The 21,241-nt window shown below is 41.7% G+C and overlaps 1 protein-coding gene across 4 annotated transcripts in view; it reads right to left on the reverse strand.

Moving 5' to 3' along the window:
* PHLDB2 (pleckstrin homology like domain family B member 2) overlaps positions 1–21,241 on the reverse strand; it is a 235,671-nt gene that overhangs the window by 86,937 nt on the left and 127,493 nt on the right. For all 4 annotated transcript variants that reach the window (XM_030328599.1, XM_030328598.1, XM_030328596.1 and 1 more), the window contains one exon: positions 4,788–6,136. In XM_030328599.1, the coding sequence (XP_030184459.1) occupies positions 4,788–6,136 (1,349 nt within the window). The remainder of the gene's footprint in view (positions 1–4,787; positions 6,137–21,241) is intronic.

The following is a 21,241-nucleotide window of genomic DNA, read 5'->3' on the forward strand; positions in this document are numbered from 1 at the left end:
ACTTTGTGCCCAGTGGAAAAGCAAGCAGTCTCTTGAGATCTGGAGCAGTGAAATTTTATGTTCCAGTGTTTACTTCTGACCTGTAGCCAAAGCTATGGAACTAAACTTTAAGTTCTTTCTCTGTGTCTCTGTACCTGAGGGGGGAAAAAAAATCGCTGGGTACGTGTGAATCATCTTCCGACCTTCTGAGAGTAATAATAAATTAAAATGAAGGACCTCTGTCCTTGATTGGTTTACAGGGACTAATTAGCATTTAGATAAAACTAACATTTTCAAAATTTGAAGAAAATAAAATGAAATTCTAAAAATTTAAACATGTTTATGGTTAAGAGAAAGAACTTTTGCATCAAAAAATTGCTGATTTCAGAAGCCAGAAAACAGGTTTACGTGATCAAAACAAATTCTCACACAAGTCAAAGTGATTTGACAATCTGGTTTAAAAAACAGCTATATGTCTTTTCCTTGTTTTATCAGTGTATAGTGTAACACACACACAATTCCATATTTAAAATAAGTTTGGATTTGTTTTCTCCTAGAGATTAGTTTAGCTAAAAAAATTTTTTTTTAATTTTATTTTAATGTTTATTTACTTTTGAGAGAGAGAGAAAGACAGAGTGAGCAAGGGAAGGGCAGAGAGAGAGGGAGACACAGAATCCCAAGCATGCTCCAGGCTCTGAGGTGTCAACACAGAGCTTGATGTGGGGCTCGAACTCATGGAGTGTGAGATCATGAACTGAGCCGAAGCTGGACGCTTAACTGACTGAGTCACTCAGGTGCCCCTAGTTTAGCTGAAATTTTTAAAATGTCTTAGAGTATTAGTTTACTGAAAAGATAAGCTAAGGTTATGTTTAAGATTAAGAAAAATATAGAAGTTGTATTCAACTAAACTGAATGATCATTGTGGCACACCTTTTTATGTCAATAGTAATTATGTTCTGTGATGTGTCAGCTTAAACATAATTTCCAATATCTGTAAGTTATGTACTATGGTCTTAAAGTATCTGGTTGTTCCAGAATTGAAAGAAGACCATGGAGAACAAAAGTTGCTAAAAATGTTTAAAATTGTAGTTTGCACGAAGGGAGCTTTATTTGACTTGGTTGATAATACTTGCAAATAGTAAGTCTATAAAAATGTAATTAAAACGGTCAAATTTTGGCAAAGCTTGCACAACTGTGATGGGTTTACTCATAAAGTAATTGTTTAAAAAATGTATTGCATGACAAATGCCCTATTAACATAAAACTAAAACGCAGTTATCTATATTGGAATGACAGACTGATCTTGGAGAAATCAGCCCATGCTTATGAAAGGTAACAAAAGGTTATTTTTCTACATGATCTGCCCAGAGAACAGAGATTTAGTATCTCACAAGAGTAACTTTTTTGTGCTTTGTGCTGAGAGATATCCCTGAATATTTAAATGCCAAAAAATTCCTCATTTCCTAATTATTTAAGATTTACTCTTTATCACAGAGTAATCTATCGTTGCTTTATTAGGTAGGCAAATTCCAAATATTCATTGTTCTTAGGCATCCACAATCCTTTATTAGTCACGTAACGAAATCACCTCTGATTAATTTTGTCTTCCCAAAATCAGACACTAAATTCAGGGGCAAAAAAAAACCAAACAAGTTTTCCAAGATATCTTTTATATATGAACTATCCCTAAGTTTTCCCAGAGGACCCCTGGCGAGCGCAAGATTTGTTCCTTGACCTATGAAAAGAAGAATGTTGGAAATAATTAGGTTTGCTATGCCCTTTATTGATGAATAGCTCAACACCATCAAAAATGGCATAGAAAGATTTGTCAAATCAAGTGAGGAGCTCATCCTTCCCTAGGCTAATGTTGTACAGGTGAAATATTATAATATATATTAAGTCCAGAGATGGTGCCCTTTACAGAAAGGTCTTGGATATATGCCAATGTCCTCATCCTCTATAATATGTTCTTACCCTCAGGGGAAACGCTGATTAAATAAGACCAATGTCCTATGACCTGATAGAGGATTTTAACTCTCCTTGCTTATACCACTCATTAACTTCACCACAGATTAACCATAGCTACTTACTCTTACCCTTACCAAGTGGTCTCTACTTTCCTCTCATGTTTGCCTAGACACTTGGCTGTAAGTTATAGACTGCATCACGCCTTCAACAAAGAAAGAGTCTCAGAGCCTTGGGGATAGGACTTTACCAGATACTCTTTCTTCACTCTTGAGATTTCAGAGAACAGACTTCTGGGTAGAGGTTTCTGAGCTGACACTGCACAGACAAGCATGAGACAGCACTAGGCGGTTAACTCAGATTTTCAGGACTTCTTTTAGTCCATAAATAGATGACTTTGTGAAACCAAACTAATGACTCAAGATGCAGAGGAGTAAGAATTAATTACATAAAACTCATCGAACTGATACTAGAAATCCAATTGCCATATGCATTGTGGAAAATCATTGGCATTACGTGTGATGTCCTATTGTCTGATGGGGAAAACCCTGTAGCATCCACCTTCATCTATCTCTAACCCTCAATTTAGTTGACTTTGATTTTGCAAACTAAGCGGAACATTGTTTTCAATGGTAGTTTTTTCTCTTTGGTGCCTCAGAATTCCCGAAGAACTGTATTTTCTAAGTCACTTTATTTTTTAATTGCAATAACATTACTTGCAGAGGCTCAATGAGAATCTATCTTCCCTTTTACTGGGATGTAATCAGACAAATAGAAAGCAGCAGAGGCCAAGCCCAGAGCGTCATAAAAATAAGCCTCATCTCATGGAGTATGACAAAGCCCATTATCGAGGCACTGGCTTTACAGGCAGTAAGGAAGGTTACTTCCTGGACTGCCAGGAACTTTAGCAGATTTGGGAACACTAGAGGAAACAGAAATTCACCAACACTTAAAAGTGCTAAAAATGAAACGCAATGGAGGTGATGTTTGTTTGTTTTTGAGAGAGAGAGCACGCAGAGAAAAGGTCCGAGGGAGAGGGCGAGAGAGTATCTTCAGCAGACTCCATGCCCAGCATGGAGCCCAATCTCACAACCGTGTAATCATGACCTAATCAAAATCAAGCATTGGATGCCTCACCAACAGAGCCACCCAGGCGCCCCTGGAGGTGGTTTTTGAGGTTGGTTTCCTGCCCTTGGAACAGAAGAGTGACTAAGATCATCTCAGGAAGATCGCTGGGGTGAGGGAAGACACTGAAATGCTCTCCTAGATTCCTTAATAAGTCATCAGATAGAAGCTAATTTTCTGACTTCATTAATGATAGTTGTTCAGGGATGAGAGGTAAAGCATAGGGAATATAGTCAATGGTATTAAAAAGTTGTATGGTGACAGATGGCAGCTACAGTTGTGGTGTCCATAGCGTAACGTATAGATTTGCAAAATCACTATGTTGTACCTCTGAAACTAGTGTAACATTATGTGTGAATTATACCACACTAAAAAAAGCAAGAGTTGTTCAGCACAACATTGAGACAGGTTTGCTATCCATTACATAAGAAGGTCTCTTAGGTGCTAATTAAAACTTTTTCTGAATTTATGTCAAAGAATCAAGCCCAAATACAATGCCTTTTTGTGACCATGAAGAATCGCTGGAGATTATTTATGACCACAAAGGGAACCGTCGTATTGGAGTGCCATCTCACAGACCCACCCAAGGAACTTAGACTTCTGTAAAGGTACTCACATTTGTTTTCATTCCCAATTACTGATCAGGATATCTGTGAGGATAGATATTAACCTACCAAAACTACAAGCGATGCAAACGATTCTTTTCTAAAATTCCAAATGAATCTTGTTCCGTATGGATGGAAATGGCTTCTGTCCACTACAATCCAAACGTTACAATTTTGTTGTCCTGTAGGACATTATCGAGTTTGGTCTGTGGTTCAGAAATCCTATTCCAGCATACTTTCTTTCAGCAACTAAAGCTTGATACTCTGACACTTTTGTAAACTCAGCTTTATCGTCCTGCTGCATCCCTCATTAAGGAACAACTCATCATTAATGAGTTAAAATAATCTCTGACCCTGTTCATCCTGAAAAACAAATAAACAAAAAGGTCTATGCTTAAAAGAAAAAAATAATAAGAATGCAGTTAGTTTGTCCTCATTCATTAACGGGACTCTCAAGGGATGTTTTCTCTTTTCTCTCTCTTTTCAGTATTTTCCACAATAAGCATAAATCCACTTTAAGTAGAAAAAGACAACTCAAAAAATGTTTCCGTGTATATAGTTGGGGGTCACTGTATGTACTAGGAGGCACTGCTGAAGGGAGGATGGGGGTGGTGTGTGTATGTGTCCAGGACAGAAAAAAGGTTGAGCAACACTTAGCCAACCTTTCGACCTTCCAGACAACATGCTATTCAGAAAAATGTATTGCCTAATTCCCAGTGAGTCATGATTTCACTGCTTACTTCTATCAGACCATGCACATGGGAATTTGATGACATCAAGGATATAAGTCAGGGTTTACTTACAGTGTTCATGTTTGTAAGACTTAGAAGAAATTCAGTAAAAGGCACAACTACCTTGTTACATTGATCAAGAATCTACGCTTGAGAGGACTCTGCCGAGCAACTTAATTCAACACTAGGGACAGGGAGGCCTTCAAATACCCGCACGTGGCCACTAAGAGTGACTGAGAGAAGGAAGGACAGCAGAATTCTAGAAAGGCACAGCCGCGGCTGCTGCACTTGGACATCCTCCAGGCCCACACATATCCTTGGAGCGTGTCTCCAAGAAGCCGCTCAAGGGAACAGTGAGGTCAAGCCAGATGAAGAAGATTACCAGTCGCTCCATTTCCTGCTCCCTGAGTCTCTCCTCCCTCTGCCGCCGGTGATAATCCATCAGGTCTTCGCGGCCTGAAATGGAGCTGATGCTGCTTTTCCTTTCCCGAAGGACAGGCTGGGGGGTTCCTGAGGCCTGTCTGAGGCTGTCCAGATCCGCATCATCGAACTCGACAGATCCACAAGAGAAGTTCCTCCTGGTGGCGAAGACTCTGTCCGGCTCTCCAGGAGGAAACAGATGACCAGGGCCGGGCCCCGGATAGGAAGCCCTGTCAAGGTCATCGGAGGTACAGGAGGAGGTGGAGGCCAGAAGCATCTTCCGAGCCACTCGAGGACTGGCAGGGACGCTGAGGGTGGAACTTACATAAGGGTTGCCCTCAGAAGCCGAGGGTTTATAGGGTAAAGCCCCTGAGCTCAAAGAAGAGAAATTCAGGTAATTGTCATTGTCTACGATGCTGTGAGGTAGATCCTTTTCCCCCAGTTTCGCTCGTTTGGAATTGCCCAGGGAGTTTCTGGGAGGCAAAGTGAGGGGTGTCAGCTGGTTGTCTGTGGCCCTGTGTAACCTGGGGAGAGAGCGGCTGTAGGCCCCCATGTGACTCAGGCTGCTGCCCGAATACTTCCTAGTTCTTAAACCCATGCTTTCAGATGCCGGCTCCTTGTGTCGGGTCAACTTGGGCTGAAGTGTCAGGTTGTCCTGGCTGCTCATTTTCCTGGCTTGCTTTGGGCTTGAAGGCATGCTTGCCGCCCCCGATCTGCTGATGGGAGAGAAGCCGGTGTCGCTCAGGGGACTTCCATTCCACATGGCCAGGAGTGAACCGGACGCCTTTCGGCCTTCTAGCCCCCCGAGAAAGTAGACATTGTCATGGGATTTATTCCTTGAGCTATATTTGGAATAGGGAGGCTTCTCTGCGAGCCTCAAGGACCTTTCACTGTCCCTGCCGGTATAATGATCAAAGTCCGCTCTCCCAAGTGGATACCCGCTCAGGGACGGGGAGGTGCTGAGTAGAGGGGTAGGTGGTTTCAGGGAAAGGCTTTTGTCAGTTGCATCACAGGAGAACTGCTTGCTTCCTTGGATTTTGGCCAGGGAGGGGCTACTCCTGACACTCGTTCCCAGAGGGGAAGGGCTTCTCTTAGTAGGCACAGGCTGTGAGAGGGTTAAATAAGAGCCAGAATAGTCTCCATTGGCTTTAAATCTCAGACTGGAAGAGTATTTCTTGGGGCTCAGGCTCTCCATCACGTTTTGGGAATCGTCTTCCAGGGAATTTGTCACAAAGCCTGCCTCTAAGCTACCATTTTGTAAATCAAGCTGCTTTTGCACGTGGCTATGCTCTGCCATGATCTTGCTGGAATCTGTCAAGGAAAAAGAAAAAAAAAGTTTTACTTAACAAAGAAGACTGAAAAAGACCAAGTATTTGTCAGCCTACATCTGAACAAAAACAGCCTTACTTTCTGGCCTGATGTAATTAACAAACACAAATTCTGGTTTAGTAATAAACCTAGGTTTATTCCTAAAATGAAGAAGCATAATGAACATTGATCTGGGATGATTTTTGTGCAAAAGAAAAATAACTCAAGAGGCCATCAATGACATTCGAGAACAAATCTCTAACAAAGTACAGGTGCAGGATTAGGCCGGTCCATAAAAAAGACAATTTCCCACTAGCGTTCCAGTCCTTGGTGGACCACCTGCTTCCTGAGTACCAGGCAAACACCCAAAGTGGTGACGCAATGGACCCTCCTTTGGATGTCTCTGCTAGAATCATTAACTGTTCAGAAGTCAAGTCCTGCAGAGACAAAATTCACATTCTGGCACACAAAGAAAGTTTCATGCTAGACACTGATCAGTAATATGAGGGTCAAAAGATGACTCGGGCACCTAGGTGGCTCAGTGGGTTGAGCGTCCAACTGTTGATTTTGGCTCAGGTCATAATCCCAAGGTTGTGGGATTGAGCCCCACATCGGGCTTCGTGCCCGGCATGGAGCCTGCTTAAGACTGATTCCCTCCCCCCCCCCCTTCCTCTGCCCCTCTCCCCTGCTTGTGCTCTCTCTCTAAAATAAATAAAATGAAAAATAAAAAATAAAAAAAATAAGACAGCAGATGACTCTTTAAAAGGGGCTATGAGAGTTACCTTCTGAAAAAAGATGTCATAATGCTCCTGTACCCATCAGAAAAAGGCAGGTAATTAAGGAAACAGAGATAAGAGTGCTCCTGAAACTACTGCCATATTAGGGTCAGGAGGCAGTATTTAAAACGTGAAAATGGGAGTATCCTTTCAAGTTCTTGGTACCCTAATGAATCATGCTCATCCTTGATCTCACACTCTCTCCTCTTGTGGAAATGCTTTTCTCTGTCCTTTGCGCTTATCTGAACACCCCCCATTCTTCAAGGCTCAGATTAGGATTCTATATTCCATGCTTATCATTTTTTAAAAAACCTATGTACCCATAAGAGTATTTTGGACTCTAGTGTAACAACTTAAGAAAATAAAGTTTTAGTTTATGAAAATAAATACAAATGATCACTGCAACTAGAAGGCTGGCGTTTGTAACTGATAAAGATATGTATTTTTTAGATTACCGCCAAAGCAAAAATACCATTTGCACATCCTCATTGAATTCACGCACTTCTGACACTGTCCAACGTGTCAGGCTCCTCACACACTAGTTATTACATCCCTCGTCTCTATGTGAACAGTGTTGCTTATGGTTAGTAATCAATTTTAATAATGTGCTTGTTTCTGTACCCAGGCCACAAGTTTAAAAAAGAGGGGTATTTCTAGTGTTCCTATCTCATTTCCAACCTCTCTTGATTCACACCGACCCGTTGGTGAGATACTCAATGAACACAAGTTTTCTTTTTTTTTTTTTTTAATTTTTTTTTTCAACGTTTATTTATTTTTGAGACAGAGAGAGACAGAGCATGAACGGGGGAGGGGTAGAGAGAGAGGGAGACACAGAATCGGAAACAGGCTCCAGGCTCCGAGCCATCAGCCCAGAGCCCGAGGCGGGGCTCGAACTCACGGACCGCGAGATCGTGACCTGGCTGAAGTCGGACGCTTAACCGACTGCGCCACCCAGGCGCCCCAACAAGTTTTCAATTTCAGTTACAGACTTCCCCCCTGCCTCCTAGGCAGAGATTGGGGATTTTGCCTTGGTTGCTCAGCTGTGCGAACTTCCCAGGCAGATCTAGGCAGTATAGTAGGGAACTGCTTCTTATCCAGACTGGGGGCCAAGAAACAGTCTAGGTGCTTTTATCCTATTGATGAGCTAGGTACACAACATCTTGTAAAGTTCAGCTTCCCCAATAAGCTCTGCCTTGGCTTCCCTTTCCTCCAACCCGAATCCCACCCTGATGGATTAAAAGCAGGATTATCTTTAAAAATTTTTTTAATGTTTTAACTTATTTTTGAGAGAGAGAGAGAGAGAGAGGCAGAAAGAGTGAGGGAGGGGCAAAGAGAGAGGGAGACACAGAATCCAAAGCAGGCTCCAGGCTCTGAGCTGCCAGCACAGAGCCTGACCCGGGGCTCGAACCCAAAACGCGAGATCATGACCTGAGCTGAAGTCAGATACTCAACCAACTGAGCTACCTAGGCTCCCCAAAAGCATGATTATCTTTTGAAGTAGACCTCAAAACAAAATAAAACAAAACTGAGAGTCTCCTTTAAAACTGCCTCCCAGTTGGAATGTGGTCATGCCATCTGGCTTTGATCAGGTCTTTCATTCTTCAGGGACAGCACCATCTCTGCCCCCAGGATAAATGTCCCTCTGAGCAACTGTCTGTGACCACCAGCTATGACCTTGAAAGCCACACGAGTCCAGTTTGGGACACACCTCACTCTGCCCCCTTGGAGGACTGAAACCAAGATGACCTGCAGTCATGATCCTCTCTGTTCTCAACCAACTTCATCTCCGGCTGGTTTGCCATGCTGAAAATCCAGCAAACCTTGGCCAATTCTCTCAGGTTAAATAGTTTTGAATGGAAGAAACAAGGAAATAAGTGGGTCCTGAGGACACTGCGGTGTTAATATATTATGGTGGGTGGGGGGAAATACCCTAAATGCCTAACAACAGGGAGAAAGTTAAATAAGCTACCATACTTCATATGAGTGAATATTACACAACTATTCAAAGTAATTATTTTGAGGTACTTTTTGAATTTTATTTATTTATTTTGAGAGACAAACAGAGAGAGAAGGGATGGGAGAGGGGCAGAGAGAGGCAGAGAGGATCTCAACAAGGCTCCATGCTGAGAGTGGCTTCATCCCACAACCCACGATCAATCAAGAGTCGAAATCAAGAGTTGGGCCATTCAACTGACTGAGCCACCCAGGCATACCTACCAGTGATTTTTAATTCACCTCTCATACTAGTTTGTACTTTCCACATTTCATACAACCTGAGTTGTTTTGACAATTAAGGAGGGAAAAAATACTTAATGTAAAATACTAGAGTATATATAATCTGTGGCAATACTGCTCTTTTTTAAATTTGCATGTATTTTACTTTATTTTACTTCAGATCTTTGAGGTGCAATTGACAGATAAAATTGTAAGATATTTAAAAGGCACACTGTGGTGATGTGATGTACATATATGTTGTGAAAGGATTCACCATCTGGTTAGTTAACACACCCACCACCTCACACGTATGTGTGTGTGAGCATTCAAGTTGTAAATGACTTGGTAAAAGGGTACAAACTTTTGGCCTTAAGTTGGATGTCTGGGGATGTAATGCAAAACATGGTGACTATATTACAGTTGAAAACATTATTATGTAATTGAAATTTGCTAAGTAGAACTTAAAACGTTGTCAGAAATACTTCATGTTTAAATTGATTAGGTCCTGTCCAGTTCTCCCAGCACCATTTGTTAAAGAGACTGTCTTTTTTCCATTGGATGTTCTTTCGTGCTTTGTCAAAGATGAGTTGGCCATACGTTTGTGGGTCTAGTTCTGGGGTTTCTATTCTATTCCATTGGTCTATGTGTCTGTTTTTGTGCCAATACCATGCTGTCTTGATGATTACAGCTTTGTAGTAGAGGCTTAAGTCTGGGATTGTGATGCCTCCTGCTTTGGTCTTCTTCTTCAAAATTACTTTGGCTATTCGGGGCCTTTTGTGGTTCCATATGAATTTTAGGATTGCTTGTTCTAGTTTTGAGAAGAATGCTGGTGCAATTTTGATTGGGATTGCATTAAATGTGTAGATAGCTTTGGGTAGTATTGACATTTTGACAATATTTATTCTTCCAATCCATGAGCAGGGAATGTCTTTCCATTTCTTTAAATCTTCTTCAATTACCTTCATAAGTTTTCTATAGTTTTCAGCATACAGATCTTTTACATCTTTGGTTAGATTTATTCCTAGGTATTTTATGCTTCCTGGTGCAATTGTGAATGGGATCAGTTTCTTTATTTGTCTTTCTGTTGCTTCATTGTTAGTGTATAAGAATGCAACTGATTTCTGTACATTGATTTTGTATCCTGCAACTTTGCTGATTTCATGTATCAGTTCTAGCAGACTTTTGGCGGAGTCTATCGGATTTTCCATGTATAATATCATGTCATCTGCAAAAAGCGAAAGCTTGACTTCATCTTTGCCAATTTTGATGCCTTTGATTTCCTTTTGTTGTCTGATTGCTGATGCTAGAACTTCCAGCACTATGTTAAACAACAGCGGTGAGAGTGGGTATCCCTGTCGTATTCCTGATCTCAGGGAAAAAACTCTCAGTTTTTCCCCGTTGAGGATGATGTTAGCTGTGGGCTTTTCATAAATGGCTTTTATGATCTTTAAGTATGTTCCTTCTATCCCGACTTTCTCAAGGGTTTTTATTAAGAAAGGGTGCTGGATTTTGTCAAAGGCCTTTTCTGCATCGATTGACAGGATCATATGGTTCTTCTCTTTTTTTTTTTTTTTTTTTGTTAATGTGATGTATCACGTTGATTGATTTGCGAATGTTGAACCAGCCCTGCATCCCAGGAATGAATCCCACTTGGTCATGGTGAATAATTCTTTTTATATGCCGTTGAATTCGATTTGCTAGTATCTTATTGAGAATTTTTGCATCCATATTCATCAGGGATATTGGCCTGTAGTTCTCTTTTTTTACTGGGTCTCTGTCTGGTTTAGGAATCAAAGTAACACTGGCTTCATAGAATGAGTCTGGAAGTTTTCCTTCCCCTTCTATTTCTTGGAATAGCTTGAGAAGGATAGGTATTATCTCTGCTTTAAACGTCTGGTAGAACTCCCCTGGGAAGCCATCTGGTCCTGGACTCTTATTTGTTGGGAGATTTTTGATAACCGATTCAATTTCTTCGCTGGTTATGGGTCTGTTCAAGCTTTCTATTTCCTCCTGATTGAGTTTTGGAAGAGTGTGGGTGTTTAGGAATTTGTCCATTTCTTCCAGGTTGTCCAATTTGTTGGCATATAATTTTTCATAGTATTCCCTGATAATTGTTTGTATCTCTGAGGGATTGGTTGTAATAATTCCATTTTCATTCATGATTTTTGTCTATTTGGGTCATCTCCCTTTTCTTTTTGAGAAGCCTGGCTAGAGGTTTATCAACTTTGTTTATTTTTTCCAAAAACCAACTCTTAGTTTCATTGATCTGCTCTACAGTTTTTCTAGATTCTATATTGTTTATTTCTGCTCTGATCTTTATTATTTCTCTTCTTCTGCTGGGTTTAGGCTGCCTTTGCTGTTCTGCTTCTATTTCCTTTAGGTGTGCTGTTAGATTTTGTATTTGGGATTTTTCTTGTTTCTTGAGATAGGCCTGGATTGCAATGTATTTTCCTCTCAGGACTGCCTTCGCTGCATCCCAAAGCGTTTGCATTGTTGTATTTTCATTTTCGTTTGTTTCCATATATTTTTAAATTTCTTCTCTAATTGCCTGGTTGACCCACTCATTCGTTAGTAGGGTGTTCTTTAACTTCCATGCTTTTGGAGGTTTTCCAGACTTTTTCCTGTGGTTGATTTCAAGCTTCATAGCATTGTGGTCTGAAAGTATGCATGGTATAATTTCAATTCTTGTAAACTTATGAAGGGCTGTTTTGTGACCCAGTATGTGATCTATCTTGGAGAATGTTCCACATGCACTTGAGAAGAAAGTATATTCTGTTGCTTTGGGATGCAGAGTTCTAAATATATCTGTCAAGTCCATCTGATCCAATGTCTCATTCAGGGCCCTTGTTTCTTTATTGACCGTGTGTCTAGAGGATCTATCCATTTCTGTAAGTGGGGTGTTAAAGTCCCCTGCAATTATCACATTCTTATCAATAAGGTTGCTTATGTTTATGAGTAATTGTTTTATATATTTGGGGGCTCCGGTATTCAGCGCATAGACATTTATAATTGTTAGCTCTTCCTGATGGATAGACCCTGTAATTATTATATAATGCCCTTCTTCATCTCTTGTTACAGCCTTTAATTTAAAGTCTAGTTTGTCTGATATAAGTATGGCTACTCCAGCTTTCTTTTGGCTTCCAGAGCATGATAAATAGTTCTCCATCCCCTCACTCTCAATCTAAAGGTGTCCTCAGGTCTAAAATGAGTCTCTTGTAGACAGCAAATAGATGGGTCTTGTTTTTTTATCCATTCTGATACCCTATGTCTTATGGAGAACTGGACAGCAACATGCAGAAGGTTGAAACTAGACCACTTTCTCACACCATTCACAAAAATAAACTCAAAATGGATAAAGGACCTGAATGTGAGACAGGAAACCATCAAAACCTTAGAGGAGAAAGCAGGAAAAGACCTCTCTGACCTCAGCCGTAGCAATCTCTTACTCGACACATCCCCAAAGGTAAGGGAATTAAAAGGAAAAGTGAATTACTGGGACCTTATGAAGATAAAAAGCTTCTGCACAGCAAAGGAAACAACCAACAAAACTAAAAGGCAACCAACGGAATGGGAAAAGATATTTGCAAATGACATATCGGACAAAGGGCTAGTATCCAAAATCTATAAAGAGCTCACCAAACTCCACACCCGAAAAACAAATAACCCAGTGAAGAAATGGGCAGAAAACATGAATAGACACTTCTCTAAAGAAGGCATCCGGATGGCCAACAGGCACATGAAAAGATGTTCAACGTCGCTCCTTATCAGGGAAATACAAATCAAAACCACACTCAGATATCACCTCACGCCAGTCAGAGTGGCCAAAATGAACAAATCAGGAGACTATAGATGCTGGAGAGGATGTGGAGAAACGGGAACCCTCTTGCACTGTTGGTGGGAATGCAAATTGGTGCAGCCGCTCTGGAAAGCAGTGTGGAGGTTCCTCAGAAAATTAAAAATAGACCTACCCTATGACCCAGCAATAGCACTGTTAGGAATTTACCCAAGGGATACAGGAGTACTGATGCATAGGGGCACTTGTACCCCAATGTTTATAGCAGCACTCTCAACAATAGCCAAATTATGGAAAGAGCTTAAATGTCCATCAACTGATGAATTGATAAAGAAATTGTGGTTTATATACACAATGGAATACTACGTGGCAATGAGAAAAAATGAAATATGGCCTTTTGTAGCAACGTGGATGGAACTGGAGAGTGTGATGCTAAGTGAAATAAGCCATACAGAGAAAGACAGATACCATATGTTTTCACTCTTATGTGGATCCTGAGAAACGTAACAGAAGACCATGGGGCAGGGGAAGGAAAAAAAAAAAAAAAGAGGTTAGAGTGGGAGAGAGCCAAAGCATAAGAGACTGTTAAAAACTGAGAACAAACTGAGGGTTGATGGGGGGTCAGAGGGAGGGGAGGGTGGGTGATGGGTATTGAGGAGGGCACCTTTTGGGATGAGCACTGGGTGTTGTATGGAAACCAATTTGACAATAAATTTCATATATTAAAAAAATAAATAAATAAATTGATTAGGTCCTCATTCTTCGTAAGTTCTTGTCGAGCTGTCGAGCGAGATCGTAACTCCTGTAAAAAAAAGGTTCTGTTCTAAATGACTCAGGCAAAATGTTAATTGTGCAAATTTACCCATTCCGTACTCTCTTAATCTGAACAACACAACAGTTTTCCTGATATGAGTACAGTGAACAGAGTGGTTACCGAAAAAGTCCCACAAGTTTGCTGAACACAGCTGAGACAATAATATTAGTATCCTCATCTTCTAAAAACTGTAGTTGACAGGATACATACTTGAAGTGGTTCTGCTTATTGTACAGAAAGAAATTAAAATCCCAACAGAAAGCTTTAGGTACTTCATTCCTTAGGTGGCTCTTAGGTGCCCATCGTGTGTCAGATATCGATTCGGTCCTGTTCTCCTCCTGTCAGAAACAAAGCAGTATTGCTCTTCTACACCCCGTAACATTGGGATACGGCTGTGTCTCTGGCTTTGATCAAGGAACTAGGAGAGAAAGGGAGACGTCAGTTCCAAGCTGAAACATTAAGAGCTGGGGCATGATTCACTCTTTCCATCCCTCTGCTGAGACGGCTAGCATGCATCCAAGTCTGTACCCCTCAGTGAGGACACTGTGGAACAGGACCCCTGCCAACCCAAGATGGTCTTAAGCCACTGAGATTTGGGAGTTGTTTGCTACCAGGAAGGTGTTAATCTTCCTTAAGTTCTTACCATAAACTAGGCTCTCAAGCTGAGTACTGGGAAGTATGTGGTCAGACACCACTTCCTGCCTTACATGGCTTATAGTCCAAGGGGAGAGACACTCATATGAACAAATGATTGCTCTTAAGACACATGCCTTAATAAAGAACTGATTGACACACTGGTAAAGGAGCGTGGAGGGGATTAGCTCAGTGAGAGTGGCAGCCTGTGGAAATTATGGTGGAAAGGAATGACAAAAAGCTCATGTCCCATTGAAGGAAAGGGAATCTGGTGAGGACTACCCAAAGGTAGCATAAGGCCACTTCTGCACTTAAGATTCTGTGATTTTAAAAACAAAAATTATGTTTTTATTTATTTTTGAGAGATAGAGAGAGAGAGAGAGAGAGAGAGAGAGAACGAGTAGGGGAGGGGCAGAGAGAAAGACACACAGAGTCTTGAAGCAGGCTCCAGGCTCTGAGCTGTCAGCACAGAGCCCCATGCAGGGCTTGAACTTGTGAACTGCGAGATCATGACCTGAGCTAAAGTCGGACGCTTAACCGACTGAGCCACCCAGATGCCCCTAAAATTCTGTGATTTAAGGGCATAAGCAAAATCTCAAGCCCATTAGAGATTAGACCACTGGTACATGCCGCAAATGCCCTGTCTCTGACAGAATTAATAGCAAAAATCATGTAAGGAAAAAGAGCTATTTTTGATGGCATGGTCCTTTTTGAAAATTTCTAGCATGTACCTCTTCTGGGATGAACTCTATTTAATAACCATGCATTTCTCTCTCATAGTGATCTGAATTCTTTCTCATCTCTACCACCATGTAAGATATGCCCTCAAGGGTCCAAGCCATTTGCCTACCCTAGAAGTAGGTTAAACTGGAAAGCAATCCTCCAACCATTTAGGATATTTTAGACAAGGCTACAAAAGGAAATCTCTAAGTGAGATGTTAGAATAGACAAGAAAAGAATGAAAGTCAGTGGGGTGACTTTGGTTTAAAGATAATGTATACAAAATAGGAAACAGAGCTAAGTTAGAAGAGGAATTCCCACAATGTGCGGAGACAGCAATCTGGAAAGCAAGCCAGGGCACATGTGATTAAATAGAAGTCAAAAATTAAACAGTGAGCCCAAACACTGCATTTTATTTATTTATTTATTTATTTTTTTTTATGAAATTTATTGACAAATTGGTTTCCATACAACACCCAGTGCTCATCCCAAAAGGTGCCCTCCTCAATACCCATCACCCACCCTCCCCTCCCTCCCACCCCCCATCAACCCTCAGTTTGTTCTCAGTTTTTAACAGTCTCAAACACTGCATTTTAAACATTTACTCTGTTAACAGCACAGAGCCAAAGGGCTTAACACTTAATATCAAAATGGATCCTTAAAAGTTTCATTTTTTAAAAGAGTATAGTTTTTCTGTTTTCTCCTAATAAAATTAGTCAGGCCAGTATGTATAAAACAAATAAATTCTATTTTGGTATGAATAAAAGTTTATTTTTTGACTCAGCCATATAAGAAAATGATGTGATTTTACTCATTTGCTTTTTAAAATTTTTTTTTAATGTTTACTTATTTTTGAGAGAAAGAGACACAGAGTGTGAGTGGGGAAGGGGCAGAAAGAGAGGGAGACACAGAAACTAAAGCAGGCTCCAGGCTCTGAGCTGTCAGCACAGAACCTGACGTGGGGCTCAAACCCACAAACCGCAAGATCATGAGCTGAGCTGAAGTGGGACGCTTAACTGACTGAGCCACCCAGGCGCCCCTGATGTCATTTTAGACTATAAAATATATTACTCTATTTGAGCCTGTTTGCAGCTGCGAATGCTACTTAATCACCCAAATGAAATATTCACAAATTCTTTTCCCTCTTTATCTGGGCAAATAAAACTGTAGAATATGAAACTTCCTAACTTGCAGGGTTGCATACTTGATACCCTTCTCCTCCTCACACACGCTTTTTTAAAAATCAAGAAGTGTAATTACTGAAACAGTTTGGTTGACCAAACAAAATGCAACACCAAAGTACTGCAAAGCAGCGCTTGCTGAAGAAAGATCAGCTTTACAGACTCCAGGGAAGAGACAAGCAGGACATTTGCAAATAAGAAGCCACAATTGAGAAACATGCAACGTTTCTCCCCCATACATGCTTGTAGGGGAAAGTTAAACATGATTTGGATGTACGCACATTCCAGAGAATATCTGAAAGGATATTCGTGTTTGACACCCCAGTTTTTCTGTTCAACCTCACTAGGTCTATTAAGGATATGTGAAAGGCTGTGCATATAAAAATACATCATCAAACACAAATATGGAACTTACTCGTTTTCCCAAAGCTTTGTCCACGTGCCAGAGTTGAGTGAATATGTATACTTGTCTCAGTTTGGTTATCTTTTAATGCTGCCAACCCACTCAACTCAAAAGGTAAAGGATAAGCCGGTGCCCTTCCTGACCCCAGGCATGACAATATGGCTGTGATACCCTTCCCCTTCCCTACTTCCAGAGTATGCTTTTCATTGCAGGTGAGATCACGTTAGTGCAGGCCTAGAGATGGGGAAAGCACAGGGGAATGGAGACCCGTAGAGCCAATATGGGTTTTGAAGGAGGGGGAGCCAGGAGGGGGGAGGCAGGAAGGTGGAGAACACACTGGAAGAGTTTGGGTTTGATGAATTCCCTGGCGATGAGGGGAAGGAGCGGTGGGACATGGGAACACTGCAGACGGATGCATCAGAGACTGCTGCCGAGGTCGGGACCAGGAAGGACTAGGAAGCACCGCGAGAGAGGTGTGCCAAAGCGGTGAGCAAGAGAGAGGGCAGCAGAGGGGAGAGATCTGTGTTAACATGTGTAAGAGGGGAGGCAGGCGAGGAGGACCCTGTTTCCAGCCTGGCTTCTGCGTGTTTATTTTGGGTTTCTTGTACATTTTATGTCAACAAAAAAGAAGTCTCAGGGAAATTATAAAAATCACTGCATTGTTGTTGTAGAAGCAAAAGAGCCCCGAGGGCTTTCACAAGTACATATATTACACGCGGATCCACAGAATGGGCGTGGAGAAGGGAGAAGGCATCTGGTGCCCATCTGAGAGAAAAGACAACACCGGGAAGTCTAAACAGGAAAGAAGTTAATGTGCGTTGAAATGTTTCGGTTTACTTTCCAATCCATAAATTTAATCCCCCCTCCCCCCCAGAGCTCTGGTTATTTTATCACCTGAAATGTACTTCAGCTCATCGTCAATTAGAAAATGCCAGAAGACATGAAGACATCTCTGGATGACACCACGGCAACTCACAGTATGTTTTCCCTAGAGAAGAAAATGGCTTGCAAAACTAATCTCAAGGATCATGTTGGTTAAGTGTCTTGGTAGCTCCTTTTCTCTCTGACACATGGCTCTGGTATCTGTTTTAAAACAGAATTCTCCAGCACCATTTACACTCAATACAGTGAGCTGATCTCATTCAAACTGTGTCGCCTACAGTGAATTGACAGCATTGTGATTGCCAGAGCTACAGGATCTTGGTGTCAAGAGGTTGGAAACACACCCAGCGATCAAAGGGTTAAAAAAAAAAAAAAGCAAATCAAAGCAAAGCGTGTGTTGTGTTTCTTGCACCCTGCTGCATTGGCTTGTGTTAAGGGAGCGGGACTTGCAGTCCGGTCCATATAAATGCAGTTATCCAGAAACCCAAAAGATTTTGCAGGAGTCCCGCTGTACATGACACGTTACTTGTCATTTGACGTTGCCATGCACAGATACTTCGTAGGGTCACCCAGAACAGTGGGGATTAATCAGAGCAGACCTGCCCGAGCAGAGCAGGTGAACTGTAGAGTGGCTGGGAAAAGGTGAGGATGTAGATTACAGAAGCAAATTCAGAAAAAAGAATACCCCCTAAAATCGGGAGGGTACACATTAAAATTTCCACTTAATAAAAAAGTTTGAGTCTCTACTGTGTCCTACTCGGGCCCTCCAAGCAGAGGCGCTGGCTCTGGGAACATATGTTGTCGCAGACAGTGGCCGACACTGGTTTCAAAGCTCTCCCAGAACACTGGTGGTCCACAGGCTGGTCTCTTTCAGTGCTAATGTTTACAATATGGTGATGTTATAAATAAAGCACGTGCTGATGACATGTAATTGAATTCAGACACCAGCTTGGAGCAGTCCCTCAGAAGTAGTGCCATTCTTTACATGAATTCTGGGGAGGAGGGGTATTCCTGTGGCAGCAGATGGGGCCTGAGGGGGAGCTTTTTTTTTTTTTTCCCTGAGGGGAACTTTTAGAGGACGAAAAGGGAAACCTGGGGAATTCATTTCAGCCCCAAACTGGAAGCTTAAGAATGGAGAACAATGGATACAAAACCTCCCTCTTTTTCCACTAATCCCAACAAGAAAACATGATGAAGGGGGGGGGGGGGCTAATTAGAAGCTTCAGGAAGAACCATTTCCTTCTCTAGCAATATTCTCATTTCAGAACTCCCAAAGCAGCCATTGCCCCTATCCTCTGTTAATCCAAACATCATCGTCACTTAAATCTTCAATCCTCTCAGCTCTCCCTTCCGCAAACATACCCTCCTTTTGCACAAATATTTCCTTCCATCACTAAATCCTCCTCGTCCTTGTCCATCTTGCGCAAACAAACCTCACCTCTCTGCTCAGCCCCACACCCACTGGCAAACACCTCCTGCTGGCAAATATCCCCAGATCCTGTCTCCTTCGTGGACGCCTCCCATACAGTTTCTGCAAGCATCCCCAAGTCATGGTCTCAACCTATCCTCATCTCCCACTCACTCATCCCACTTCTTAAACTTTGTTCAACACTTCTTCCTCACTCAAGATTTTATATCCTAGCACAGAGAAGAAAAACACTTCTGTAGGGGGGCATAGTACCCTTCTTGTTCTTTTTGTAAGTAAACATAGCAGTAAATGAATTCCCACTCTTCCCTTGCTCCATGTTTGCCATTTAAAGATCTTCCTAGGGGCGCCAGGGTGGCTCAGTTGGTTTAGCATCCAACTCTTGATTTCAGCTCAGGTCATGATCTTGCAGTTCCCGAGTTTAGTGAGATGGAGCCCGGCGTCGGGCTCTGTGCTGACAGCTCAGAGCCTGCCTGGGATTCTCTGTCTCCCTCTCTGCCCCTCTCCCCTCCTCTCAAATGAAATAAATAAACTTAGTATTTAAAGATCTGCCTCTTTGAACAAAATAATTATTATCCACTAGACACATGTTTGATAGGTTGATAATCTCCAAGGAGGGTATTTTCATCTCTCAGAAAGATCCCAAACAAAAAAGCAGTTCCACAGGAATACATGTATTTTAATGGCAGGATAAGGAGGCTGTTTTGTCCTTGCAGACTGAACCTATTCACAGGCGGCTGTAAATCTTACTGTGCGCAGACACGCACACACACCCTCACAGACACGCAGAGACAGACGCATGCTGCCCACATGCCCAGGGCAGCCTAAAACGCATGAAGGCTTTTCGTGACTGCCAGAACAGACTCTCCAGAACCCAAGCAACTTGCGGCATCCTCAGAATTGGCCAGGTGTCAGGGCGGCCCACAGCCGGGCTGGGAAGAAAGGTGAGGACCACTGGAATGGCTGACAGGTCTCAAAGGACACTGATCACACAGTTTCTCTCTAGGTTTGCTTTTGTTTTTGCTTTTGAAGTTTTATTCTATTATATTCTGAAATCACCTAAACAAAGAGGTCAGGGAAACCATTAAAGAAAGAACAAAAGCCTGAAATGGGGCTGCAGGGAGGAAAGAGCACAGGCAGCAGTGGTGAGCCACGGGGGGATAATAACATTTACCGCAGATGGAAGACGTGAGGACAGAAAGTTAAAAAGAGCTCCAGTTTCTTCCTATCACAATAAAGGAGTCGAACCTCACGCTCCCATTCCCTTCTGTCATCTCTCGCTGTCTTGAAGTCTAAGCTCTGTCCAAAAGAGAACTCCAGATGGTATCCAAAGTTTCCTAAAAGTAATCACCATCAACAGCAATAACCATACTTCAAATGGGGATCTTTATCTCCTATGATCAGAGGCTACTTTTAAATAAGTCTAGAGTGTTTATAGGAATAAAAATCTTAGAGGACTCTTTTTTTAATGTTTATTTTATTTATTTTGAGAGAGAGAGAGAGAGAGAGAGAAAGAAAGCAGGGGAAGGGCAGAGGGAGAATCCCAAGCAGGCTCCACACTGTCAGGGTAGAGTCCAGCTCGGGGCTCGAACTCACTAACCATGAGATCATGACCTGAGCCAAAATCGAGAATTGGACACTTAAACAACTGAGCCACCCAAGGCGTCCCTAAAAATCTTTGAGGACTCTTAGTGAAGAGGGTAAAACATCAGTTATGGGCCTTAAAAAAATTTTGTGCTAGTTCCTTGAATAAGACTTGTTTGTATGAACTTTAAAATATTCTTTAGACTCCACAAGGAATTTGGCAATAGATTTCCTGTGATAGCTCTCTCCAGCCAGTGAGGAAGGAGAGAGGGAGGAGGCAAAGCAGAAACAATCTCAAAACACCTATGGGCCATTCCTATTCCCTTCCCACCAACAAAATTCCTGACTTTTACCTAATCCCCAAGATGTGACTTTTATCAGTTAGACTCACATGTATGTTTACACCATTATTAAGGGAGCTTTAGCAATATTTAAAAAGAGAGACAATAATAATCCAAGAAGCGTGTGTATATATATAATATATATACTACATACATTTATAATAAATTAAGTTGAACACAGTGACATGCTAGGAAAGGTCTCAAAGCATGCTGTCTCCAATTATATAAAATAAGAGACATGAAGGAATATACTAAACAGCACCACAGAGATGCTATCACTTACATCTAGAATATGAGAAAGGCTACAGAAAAAAAACCAAAAACAAACCAATGTCTTCAAC

The sequence above is a fragment of the Lynx canadensis genome, chromosome C2, assembly GCF_007474595.2.
Source record: "Lynx canadensis isolate LIC74 chromosome C2, mLynCan4.pri.v2, whole genome shotgun sequence".
NCBI lineage: Eukaryota > Metazoa > Chordata > Mammalia > Carnivora > Felidae > Lynx > Lynx canadensis.